The sequence below is a fragment of the Bison bison genome, unplaced genomic scaffold (genome assembly GCF_000754665.1).
Source record: "Bison bison bison isolate TAMUID 2011002044 unplaced genomic scaffold, Bison_UMD1.0 scf7180017864029, whole genome shotgun sequence".
In the NCBI taxonomy this organism is placed as follows: Eukaryota; Metazoa; Chordata; class Mammalia; order Artiodactyla; family Bovidae; genus Bison; species Bison bison.
The window spans coordinates 1,869,752-1,882,976 of record NW_011494601.1 but is presented as its reverse complement, the minus strand read 5'-3'; the positions used below and the strand labels follow the sequence as shown (position 1 = coordinate 1,882,976).

The following is a 13,225-nucleotide window of genomic DNA, read 5'->3' as shown; positions in this document are numbered from 1 at the left end:
TTCATGCATTGGAGAAGGAAATGGCAACCCACTCCAGTGTTCTTGCCTGGAGAATCCCAGGGACAGAGGAGCCTGGTAGGAGGCCATCTATGGGGTCACACAGAGTCGGACACGACTGAAGTGACTTAGCAACAGCAGCAGCAGAATGTTTTAAAAAATGAAATAGGCTGAAACACTAACCCTGAAGCCAAATTACTAACAAAAGTGAAAAGTGACAAAATAAAAATTTTAATAAATGCTTAGAATAAGAGATTTTGAAAGAACTTTCAGTTAAATAGAATTTTATACATAGTAGAAAAGAAGCAAATATTTCTAAAGCAATTAGTCTGGCCCAAGGCACTACCTAATACATGTGACCTCGCCACAGCACCTGGGCAATGCCCTCTATAAAGCACTCTGAACACATAGGACACTGCTTTCTGAATGTGAAAACACAATCTTCTAATCAAACCAAACCTTGCTGTGGCCTCTATCTTTTCATTCTAAGGCAGCAAGCTAACTTAACTGCTCTTGAGCTGATTCACTTCAGCTGTCCAAAGGTGAGTCATCATCTCGTGACCATTTATATAATGGCCCTGATGATTAGGGACACGTGGTACATGAGAGTCCCTGGGACTACAAGGAGATCCAACTAGTCAATCCTAAAGGAAATCAGGCCTGAATATTCATTGGAAGGACTGATGCTAAAGCTGAAACTCCAATATTCTGGCCACCTGATGTGAAGAACTGACTCACTGGAAAAGACCCTGATGCTGGGAAAGATTGAAGGCAGGAGGAGAAGAGGACGACAGAGGATCAGATGATTAGATGGCATCACCGACTTGATGGACGTGAGTTTGAGCAAGCTCTGGTAGTTGGTGATGGACACGGAAGCCTGGCGTGCTGCAGTCCATGGGGTTGCAAAGAGTCGGACACGACTGAGCAACTGGACTGAACTAAATGGCACACATGGGCTTCCCAGGTGGCGCCAGTGGTAAAAAACCCAACCTGCCAATGCAGGAGACGTAAGAGACACATGTGATCCCTGGGTTGGGAAGATCGCCTGGAGGAAGGCATGGCGACCCACTTCAGTATTCTTGCTGGGATAATCCCATGGACAGAGGAGCCTCGTGGGCTACAGTCCATAGGGTTGCAAGGAGTCAGACACAACTGAAGCAACTTAGCACCATATGCTTTTCTCCAGATCACTCCCTTCTCCTGCACACATCTTTTCCCACAACTTCGTGGTTCTGATGGAAAAATCCATGTTCTCATAGGACTCTGTTCCTCAACCAAGGGATGGATACTTGACACAAATTCATCCAGTCAGAATCCTTCCCAAGATTCTTTTCTTAACTGAAACCTAAAAGAAAGGAATCCATTCCTTTCAGATGGTAGGAGCCACAGCATTATAAGACCCAGGAACCATTAAGGACCATGATGATCCCTACCCATGTGCAGCAAACCAGGCCACAGTGAGAGACAACAGCAGAGGTGTGAGCCCTGGCAGCACTGACTCTCTTGCTCCCAGAGGTCTGGAAGACCCAGCTCAACCAAAGCCCTTCACAGCTTAGCTGTAAAACACTTGCTTCAACCCAGGATCGTTCCAATAAATTTCCTTTTGCAAATGATAGTTTGAGTCATGTCTCTGAAGCCACAAGAAGGCCAGACAAAAAGACTTGGATGAATCTGCCTCTGAGCAAGGCAGTATGTTGCAGGGAAGAAAGGGGTGATAAGCCAGTAGGAATATGGATTATTAATGTTACTGCAGCTCTGGACACTCAGTCTGATAATGCCCAGAAAGTAAGTAACATGAACTGGAACCCTTTGGAGCCAATCCCTCTTATAAATCACAGACTTTCTATATCATTCAGCTATAACTATCAGGGCATCTCAATAAAACACACTTTCAATTATTTTATCATTTTGATCACTATCTTCTTGATGTATTCTGAGTTTTCTTCTTTTATTTGCGATCACTGAATCTTAACTGAAGTGGAAGGGTGTGCGTATTTATATGTGTGTGTGTATGCATGGATATCCATGTATCCTACCCTCATTCAGACAAAGATAACATCAGCATCTGTGTTTTTAAAACTCTGTATGGGTATTTGATTTTATCCTTATAAAATCTCATCTTTTTGACTCACAAAAGTAGTCTTCCAACACTTGGACTACAATAGGACTAAATGATTTCACTTTGTAAAGAACAATTCTTATTCATCTCTTTTAGAATGATAAGCATTGTACATTGATGGGAAAAAATAGTAAATTAATTAAATCTCATTTTTTTTAAATTTTAACTTACCCTTTAACTTACTTTTTAAAATTGCTTTAAACAATGATACTCTCATCTAAGCCATTAATAAATATATTCTACAAAACCTGCTTCTATTTTAAATTTTTTCAATTTTAATCATGGAATAAGTAGAGGAATAACATTTGAGTAACAACTGATAGTTGTAAGCATACAATATGAAATATCCAGTTAAAAAGTGTAACTCAGTCATGCAAAAGTTTGGTCTATACAACATATACTTTTTGGATACAAGGAAACATTGACCAAGCAGGAGGCTTGACATAAAACAGACACAGTCAAGGGAGATGGACTTTTTTGGCTTAAGTTACTGAAAATTTTAAAGACATGAAAAATCCAAATAAGAACATATTTTAAAATGTAAGTTATTGTTGACAATACAGCCAGTGTGAAGAAAAGAGACACACTATTGTCTCAGAGATCAGAATACCCCCAATACTACAAAGAACTTTGCCTTCAGTATCAGCTACCATAATTAGGAGCCACTATCTCTTGACTAAAATGTTGACCATGTCAATATTAGAGGACGCCACTGCTCACAAAGCAGTTGCACATACATAATCTTATTTGATCCTTACAACTGCCCAGTGAGATATTGCCAATAACATTATACTGTTATCCCTATTTTTCTAAAAGGTAAACTGAAGCTGAAAAGGGCTATAGCATTTGCTTAAGTCACACAAATAATATGCGGCAGGCCTGTAGACTGTGACTCCCCTGCCATAACAACCGCAAGTAACAGTCAGGATTCTAAGAGGTTTTCAATAAAATAAACATTTATAAAACTTTAATTTACCTTCTCAAATTGTTCTTGAGCTCTCTCCAGTTCTTCTATTCTCTGTCTCTCTTTTTCTTGCTCTTCCAACTCCAGCTGGAATTCCAGCTGTTGCTGAATATTAAGATATAAATAAGTCATATTAGAGTTTACCGCAAGGAATTCACTCGATTACTCTGAAGTATCCCAGGATAATTAAGGTTACACCCACCTAAATTTCAGAAACATAAGAGAATAAATGATCACAGGCTTCCAGTACTTTAGCTTTTACAAATATTTCCTGATGTACAAAATTTAAAAGGAAGCTTCCTTAATTGCTAATTTTAGAAAAGAAGTATTTGTACAAAATTAAATCATTTTCCCTATTGTTCTAGAAGCTACAAATGAGACTGCAGTGATTTTTCTCAGATAAAATTTCTTTAAGAACAGATAGATCTTCAGATAGCCAAAATCTGGTTGTAAAATAATAGAGAACATTTTAAGTATATCACCTGAACCCAGAGATAATCAACAACATATCTGGTCCCATCTCAACATATATCCTAGCTCCAGGAGAACAGAAGTCCACAGACTAAATTCCTCTGGCCAAACCTGACCCAACTCCTGTTTTTTTATAGTCCACAAGTGAAGAAAGTTTTTTATACATTTTTATGGTTGAATAATACCAAATGAATAATATTTTATCATATGAAAATTATATGAAGTCCAAATGTCAGTGTCTATAAATAAAACTTTCTTGACACAATGCCATGCTCACGCTCACTCACTCATTCACTATGACTGCTTCTGCCCCATGACAGCAGAGCCACGTATGTGCAACAGAGGCGGCAGGTGGTGCTCTCACTGCCTTGCACTTCTGCTCAGCACCAGTACATACAAGCTCACTGATACATCAGAACTCACAGTGCTTGGACTGCCATAGTATCACCGGGCTATTTTTTTAACCAGTGCATTATCCATCAAGAAAAGAAGCGAATTTTGAATGCTGCTCTTTTAAGACAAAGAAAAATGTGGGTTATTTTACTATCAAATTATTCAACAGCAAAGGATGTTTCTCATTCAATGACACTGTACTAAAAGAATACACTAAATGTCAATATTATCAGAGTAAGCACTCATCACAATGGTCTCAACTCGCATGAACACAAAGGTTGGAAATATTAGATAATTTAAAACAAAATTATTTCACCAGAACAGAATTTCTTCACAAAAATTAAAACTGAAAAGGAGGCTGCAATGAAAGTGAGCTCCCAAGTGGCTCCTCTGTTAGCCAAGCAAAGAAACGCATTCACCAATGGTGATTTAATCAAAACAAGTTTGATTTCAGGGTCTAAAAAAAAAAAATAATAAGGTTATTAGCCTTTTGGTGAGAACAGTTGCTCAGAGTGGATGACACGAGGAGCAACTTCAAAGGCCAATTAAAGACAAGGGAAATATTGATCTTCCTTGCCCTTGATGAGCAGGCAAATGCTCTCAGCACTGCTTAGCTACTGTTTATCAAAGGAGTTGATGCTGAGTTTGCAGTGACTGAAAAATCAACCACCATGAGCAATCTTCCTGGGACAGTACTATAGGCAAGAACATCTTCAGACATTGAGGAACATTAATTCAGTACAACCAGATATGAAATCTGCTAAGATGCGTAACAACCTGCCAAAAAAAAGTGTGTGTGGAACAGAAAAAGGCCTAATTGGACAAATTTACAAAGTTTGTGAAACATAGTGTTTAAAGCCTATGAGTTTTCACTGTATGATTCAATAGCAGCTACTCTTCAGGAAATATTTGACTCTATCATGTGTTAGAGTTCCAGATGAACTTCCAGATATTCAAGCTGGATTAAGAAAAGGCAGAAGAACCAAACTGCCAAATCCGTTGGATCATCGAAAAAGCAAGAGAGTTCCAGAAAAACATCTACTTCTGCTTTATTGATTATGCCAAAACCTTTGACTGTGTAGATCACAACAAACTATGGAAAATTCTTAAAGAGCACCAAAGAATTGATGCTTTTGAACTGTGGTGTTGGAGAAGACTCTTGAGAGTCTCTTGGATAGCAAGGAGATCAAACCAGTCAATCTTAAAGGAAATCAGTCCTGAATATTCATTGGAAGGACTGATGCTGAAGCTGAAGCTCCAATACTTTGGCCACCTGATGTGAAGTTGACTCATTGGAAAAGACCCTGATGCTGGGAAAGATTGAAGGTGGGAGGAGAAGGGGACAACAGAGGATGAGATGGTTGGATGGCATCATCCAGTTGGATGGATGGGAGTTTGAACAAGCTCTGGGAGTTGGTGGATGGACAGGGAAGCCTGGTGTTCTGCAGTCCATGGGGTCGCAAAGAGTCGGACACGGCTGAGCAACTGAACTGAACTGATCAGGTGTTATTGAGCCAGCAGTGCTGAAACTGAGACCCCCTAAAGTTGAGTTCCTGTACTGAGTTTATGATTACTCTCCCTATCCAAAACTTTATTCCCTTTTTTGTCCTCTCTGACCTCAATTCTGTGCTAACACTATAATCAACCAGAGTCAGATGACTAAAATTGCTATTGTCAGTAACATCGTTAATGCTCTAAAATTGCTATTTTATCATTAATGTACAAATTCAGATCATTTCTCTAGGAGAAGATGAGCTAACTGACCCACTGAGCCATGGACCACCTGGGCAGAGAACTGTAAATGGGCGACACCCTGACTTCCAAAGGAGTCAATGCTGAGTTCAAAACGACTGAAAAATCAATCGCTGACTGAAAAAAAGCAATGATTAAGAAATATCACAGAAGTACTGAAGCAACATGGATAGTCCTAGAGATTATCATACTAAGTATAAGTCAGAGGAAGACAAATATATCACACTTGTACATGGAAACTGAAAAATAGTACAAATGAACTTAACATAAAAAACAGAAACAAGCTCACAGAGATAGAAAGCAAACTTACGATTACCAAAGGTAGGGGGAATTGGAGTAGGGGTTAACAGATGCACACTACCATATATAAAATAAACAAGGATACTGTATGCCACAGAGAACTATATTTAATATCTTGTAATAAACTATAATGAAACTATAATGAAATAGAAAAAGTATCTATCAATATATGTATAACCAAATCACTTTGTTATATACATGAAACTAACACAGTATTGTAAATCAACTATACTTCAATTTAAAAAATAGAAATGTCACCAGATTAATCCCAGCCTCTTTACTTTTCCCCTTTAAGAAAATCACTCACTCAAACACTAAGTGAGAGTGGATATGCAGTTTGTCTCCTACTCCCTTGCTTGTTACCCTGCAGTAAACTCTGTACCTGCCTTCAACACAAGCCAGTGTCAACAGATTCTGCTTTACTGTGCATTGGATGAACAGATTTGAGTTTGGTTCAGTAACAGTGTCAACAGTGACCTTCATTTACCCTTATGAATTTAACCATCATCTGTTCTATGAATTTTCATAAGAAATAGAAGCTGGGGACTTCCCCGGTGGTTCAGTGGCTAAGACTCCATGCTCCCAATACAGGGCCTGGATTCAATTCCTGGTCAGGGAACTCCAGGTCACACGCCACAACTGATAGAACTCACAAGCCTCAGCTAAAGGTCCTGCACACCACAATTAAGACCCAGCGCAGCCGAATAAATAAATAAAATGTTTACAAAGACCATATATTTTTTTTTAAAAAAAGAAATAGAAGTTGAACATATCCTTACATGCTCTACCACTCGATAGTTTCATGCCTAATAGCTTTGTTGTGAATTTTTGAGCTCAGGGACAAGACTGAGGTATGTCTGAATGAGAAGGCCATTTTCAACCACAATTATCAAACATTAAATAACTTTGGAAATTAGCTTCTGCTGTAGACTAAACAATTTTTAATCAATTCAGTCTAAAAGTATAAGGCAAAATAGCACTTATATGTAAAACTTAACACTTCAGTAAAATCATTTCAACAAAAGCTAATACCGTCTGAACCACGTCAAGCTGCTGTATACACTCCCAGTGCTGTCAGAAATGAGATTTCCATTCCCATACAAATTTGTGCCAGATACATTTTCCAAGTTCAAACTACAGTTTCCGAGTGTGTTTAGGCCTGATGTAAGTGCAAAAGAAATTCCCACATTTCAAAATCCATTTTCAGTGGATTTCAAACTGTAACTGAGAAGCTTTCACCAACCTTCAACTGGAAGGGATTAATTTACCAGGTAGAGACACGCTAAAAGACAAATATAAGGAGGAAAATTGAGCAGACTTCTACAAGTGCCTTCCAAGAGATCGATACACTGAATATTATAGGCACAGGAACTAATTATCAATAGTTGGTAGGACCTATGAGTGAAAAGATATTTTCATAGATGAAATACATAAAATCTCATTACAGATCAGCATTAACAGAAACATTTCCATCCATTTTGATGAGAGGGAACATTATCTTTGAAGTCCAACTAGGTGAACTCTTATCTTTAAAGGGGGAGTGTAATTCTTCTCAATAGTAAGCCCACATTACAGAAAAAAATTGTATTTTTTAAATTTTTTTATTTCATTGATAAAACATTTGTAGACATTTCTCTCTTGCTATGGCTACATAACATACCATAATCCCCACAATATCCTCAGTTTTGCCTCTTAGCCTGAAAATATCCACCTTTACAGGAAGAGTTTGTTAACCTCATTAGAAAATAATTTCTTACCATCATTCCAGTGCCACCCCATAAACAGGATAATAGAAGCTCATTCCATTAAGAGAATTTTAAAACTATATTAAGGATTTTTAAAAATACATTTTTTACAAACAAAGAGATAATAAACAGTGATTAATAGTTATTCACAAAGGGCTGTTAATCAATTTCTTCGTATTCTTATGTCATCCCCACTAAAATAAAAGTGATGGGCAAGCTAGCTGAAATGCAGGAATGTTATCATTCAATCATTTCAGACATCAGTACAGAAAGTGAAATAACTCTAATCGGTCAATAATAATGCAAAATGCAGTTGTTAAATACCAACCACACTGATCAACATAACCAGTTTCTTAACATTTTCAGGAAATGTTTGAAACTCAACTGCTTTCTTCACGTGTGACCAAAAACCATTAGCAAAACATTCAAACAAATATAAAAGCTATCACTTCTAAAATGAACTCTTAAGTAAAAAACACCAATAAAAATGTTTCCCTGTTCACAAGGACCTCAGCTTGCTGAAGAGTGTCTAAAATTTTAAAGAATTTCAAGTCAGCTATACTATGAGGACACTTGCTTTTGCAACTAAAAGGCAGGTGACCAGAGTCCTGACCTCCAGTTTATTTGACTCAAAGGGCACAGAGAGCCTCTCTGATTTTTCTTCACCTTAGCCTCACTCTGTTTTAAGTGCTTCTCTGCTGGTCCATCTGTCCACACATCCCTTCTCCTCTTCTCATCTCTCTGCCCATCAGTCCACTTCTTTAACCAGCCACTGTGCCTTCTGCAGGATATCACCGTATCTTCCACCCAATACAATGCTTAGGGTTCGATGCACAGTGGGTGGCTTCATACTGATACAGCCAGAGCAAAGTGTCTAGTATTGTCAAACTTTATTGAAGTAATGTAAAGAAAATAAGTCTTTATCTTCTTGTGGGGTATCTCCACAGCTGTGATCTAATTGTCTTGGGGAAGGAGAACTGCTAAGAAGTTCCCTTTATTCAGATAGACAGGGGACAGATGCAGCTCCAGGAGCTGGAAGATGCAGGGCAGATCCCCACTCAAAGTTGGGGAGACTGCAGGAGACACTTGCCCATTTGGATGCGCATTTGACATCCAACACTTTGCAACCTCCCCACAAAAATAAGCCAATGACTGAAAAATGAAGACTCAGAAGCATTAAAGGCCTCTACAGCCATATCCATCGAAGGTGCCTAGAATGTTTTACCCAATATTGAGGATGGGAGACAAGATAGAGAAGCTATTTTCCATGTCTACATTTTCCTTTTTATCCACACACCCAAATAATCCCTTCTTAAAATAGGTAAACTGGAGTGAGTCTCTAGAGTTAGGTACTATATGGTGGAAGTATAAGGGTGAGTCAAATTTGGTTTAGAAGTGCTCCATAGATTAAATGAGTCCACAAGTCACTCTAGGACTTTCCCCTATCTGGTTGATAGTCCATAACCCACCTCTTCAACCATTCTCATACCAGCATCCTTAGCTCCCCAATCCTACTAACCCAAACTCACTTCAGTCTGTCTGTCTCCTCCACATCTTTACCAGTACACCTAGGTCTAAGTGGAGAAAATCACATAATAACAAAATCAAACCAAAAGGCCCCATGATGACTGGTTGGACTCAGGGAATTCAGTGCAACCAAGGAACACTAAGTTTCCTTGGTCAACTCTAGTTCTCCAAAGTCACCATTTCAAACCTTCACCACTCTCCTGTCACCTCCTACCTTACCACCTCATTCTGGGTAGATGATCATGCTGCTGCTGCTGCTGCAAAGTTGCTTCAGTCGTGTCCGACTCTGTGCAACCCCATAGACGGCAGCCCACCAGGCTCCCCCGTCCCTGGGATTCTCCAGGCAAGAACACTGGAGTGGCTTGCCATTTCCTTCTCCAACGCATGAAAGTGAAAAGTGAAAGTGAAGTCACTCAGTCATGTTTGACTCTTAGCAACCCCATGGACTGCAGCCTACCAGGCTCCTTCGTCCATGGGATTTTCCAGGCAAGAGTACTGGAGTGGGGTGCCAAGATGATCATGGTCCCTGCTTTATAAAAAAGAAACGGTCACACAGAAACTGCTTTCATCTTTGCTCCACAAAACCTACACACATGTACTTAATGCCATTTTCTCCTCTTCCCTTGAATCAAAGGACACTTTCACCTGCCTAATCTTCTTTCCAGAGACAGTTTCCTCTGTTCTCCAAAAAAAGCTGACCCCAGTAAACATCCCCTTCATTTCTTTATATCAACCACTCCCCTTCCACTCTGTTCCTTAAAGCAAACAAACAAAAGAAAGCCCCTTCCCTGAAAATCTCCTTGAAAGCACTACACCTACTCACCATCTCCATGTCCCCTGCTTTCCCCAGCCCACACAGCTGCTCCCACCTAGATCACCAGTGGCCTTAAGTGAGCACTTGGCAATTCTGTTCTCACCTGACCAACCACAGACATGACTGACCACTCAGGTCTCACTGAGATGCTGTCCCCTTGGCATCTGTGAAAGCAGACTCTCTGGGTTTTCCTCCGACTTCACACTGCTTCTTCCCCAGTAAGGAAGCCACATACAGGGACTTCCCTGGTGGTCCAGTAGCTGAGACTCCATGCTCCCCATACAAGAACTAGATCCCGCATGTCACAACCAAGAGTCTGCATGTCTCCAACGAAGATCCCCCATGCCAGCAACCAAGACCTGGTGCAGCCAAGTAAAATAAATACAAATAAGTATTAAAAAAAAGAAACCACGTAACAGACATAACACTGAAGATATAAGAAAGGCACATCTAAGCAACCAGAAGTGAGGAGTTTTCTGCACCTTCGTGTAGGGGCACCACACCAAGGGTGCCACCGCTGGGGCTCCTGGCACCACTGAACTCTCTGGTCTCACCTGCTGGAAGAGAAGCTCCTCTGCTCTAAGTCTCTCCATCATCTCCTGCTCCATCAAAGCTACTTCTCTTTCATGCTCCAGTTGGGCCATTTCCTCTTGTCTCTCGCATGATTTAAAGAAAAGCATCACATTACTAATTACAGATAAAACAATTTGTAAAACACAATTTTGAAAGCATCTTAACTGCCACCAATAGGGAAAGGAAAGCAAATTATAGTCTACCCATTAGGAAACTATATAATTGGGGAAAATGTATTATTTCAACAAAGAGCATAAAATTAAAGTTACACATTGAATGTTGTTCACAATTGTGTAAAAAAAAAAAAAAAACAACTCCAGACAGTATGTAGAAAAAAGATTAGACTACCTAAAAATACCTAAAAATCTAAATAGAGGTCTTTGTTTTCTTCTACTTTTTCATGTTGCCCAGTTTTGTATAATAAACATACTATTTTTATAATAAAAAGAAATGATAATATTGAACTTCTTTTAAAAAGCAAAGACAGTGGGCCAATTATTTCACTCATATAATTTTATAACAGACGATCCAAAATGGAACAGGATAAAAAGCCTATTAATAAACCCAAACATCTTTGGTCAATTAATCTATGACAAAAGAAGAAAGAATATACAATGGAGAAAAAACAGTCTCTTCAATAAATGATGCTGTGAAAACCGGACAATTATATGTAAAAGGATGAAATCAGAACATTCTCTAGTACCCTACACAAAAATAAACCAAATGGATTAAAGCCCTAAATGTAAGACTGGATACTATAAAACTCCTAGAACAAAACATAGGCAGGACACTCTTTGACCTAAATTGCAGTGATATCTTTTTTGACCCATCTCCTAGAGTAATGGAAATAAAAATAAACAAATGGGACCTAATTAAACTTAAAAGCTTTTGCACAGCAAAGGAAACCATAAACAAAATTAAAAGACAACCTACAGAATGGGAAAAAATATTTGCAGATGATGCAGCCAACAAGGAAATTAATCTCCAAAATATACAAGCAGCTCATATAGCTGAATATCAAAACAAACAAACAACTCAATCAAAAAATGGGCAGAAATTCTAAATAGACTTATCTTCAAAGAAGACATAGAGATGGCCAAAATATATATGAAAAGATGCTAAACATCACTATTAGAGAAATGCAAAACAAAACTACAATGAGCTATCACCTCACACAAGTTTGAATGGCCAGCATCAAAAAGTTTACAAATAATAAATGTTGGAGGTGATATGGAGTAAAAGGAACCCTTCCCTACACTGTTGGTGGGAATGTAAACTGGTACAATCACCATGGAGAAAAGTATGGAGGTTCCTTAAAACATGAAAAATAGAACCCACATGATCCTTCAATTTCACTCCTGGACATATATCTGGAGAAAACTCTAATTCAAAAAGACACATGCATCCCAATGTTCACTTAAGCACTATTTACAATAGTCAAGACATGGAAGCAACCTAACAGTCCAGTGATAGTTAAATGGATAAAAAAAAATTTGGTACATATATACAAAGGCATGCTGCTGCTGCTGCTGCTGTTGCTAAGTCGCTTCAGTCGTGTCCGACTCTGTGCGACCCCATAGACAGCAGCCCACCAGGCTCCCCAATCCCTGGGATTCTCCAGGCAAGAACACAGGAGTGGGTTGCCATTGCCTTCTCCAATGCATGAAACTGAAAAGTGAAAGTGAAGTCGCTCAGTTGTGTCTGACTCTTAGCGACCCCATGGACTGCAGCCTACCAGGCTCCTCCATCCATGGGATTTTTCCAGGCAAGAGTACCAGAGGGGGTGCCATCGCCTTCTCAGACAAAGGCATACTCAGTTCAGTTCAGTTGCTCAGTAGTGTCTGACTCTGCGACCCCATGAATCGCAGCATGCCAGGCCTCCCTGTCCATCACCGACTCCCAGAGTTCACTGAGACTCATGTCCATCGAGTCACTGATGCCATCCAGCCATCTCATCCTCTGTCGTCCCCTTCTCCTCCTGCACCCAATCCCTCCCAGCATCAGAGTCTTTTCCAATGAGTCAACTCTTCACATGAGGTGGCCAAAGTACTGGAGTTTCAGCTTTAGCATCATTCCTTCCAAAGAAATCCCAGGACTGATCTCCTTTAGGATGGACTGGTTGGATCTCCTTGCAGTCCAAGGGACTCTCCAACACCACAGTTCAAAGGCATCAATTCTTCAGTGCTCAGCTTTCTTCACAGTCCAACTCTCACATCCATACATGACCACAGGAAAAACCATGGCCTTGACTGGACGGACCTTTGTTGGCAAAGTAATGTCTCTGCTTTTCAATATGCTATCTAGGTTGGTCATAACTTTCCTTCCAAGGAGTAAGCGTCTTTTAATTGCATGGCAGCAGTCACCATCTGCATTGATTTTGGAGCCCAAAACAATAAAGTCTGACACTGTTTCCACTGTTTCCCCATCTATTTCCCATGAAGTGATGGGACCAAATGCCATGATCTTTGTTTTCTGAATGTTGAGTTTTAAGCCAACTTTTTCACTCTCCTCTTTCACCTTCATCAAGAGGCTTTTTAGTTCCTCTTCACTTTCTGCCATAAGGGTGGTGT

General features: G+C 39.5%; 1 protein-coding gene across 2 annotated transcripts in view; it reads right to left on the bottom strand.

Annotated features, from left to right (window-relative positions):
• DYDC1 (DPY30 domain containing 1) overlaps window positions 1-13,225 on the bottom strand; it is a 24,763-nt gene that overhangs the window by 5,916 nt on the left and 5,622 nt on the right. For both annotated transcript variants that reach the window (XM_010834151.1, XM_010834150.1), the window contains exons 4-5: window positions 10,637-10,738; window positions 3,093-3,185 (exon numbers count right to left, since the gene is read on the bottom strand). In XM_010834151.1, coding sequence (XP_010832453.1) covers window positions 3,093-3,185; window positions 10,637-10,738 — 195 coding nt within the window. The remainder of the gene's footprint in view (window positions 1-3,092; window positions 3,186-10,636; window positions 10,739-13,225) is intronic.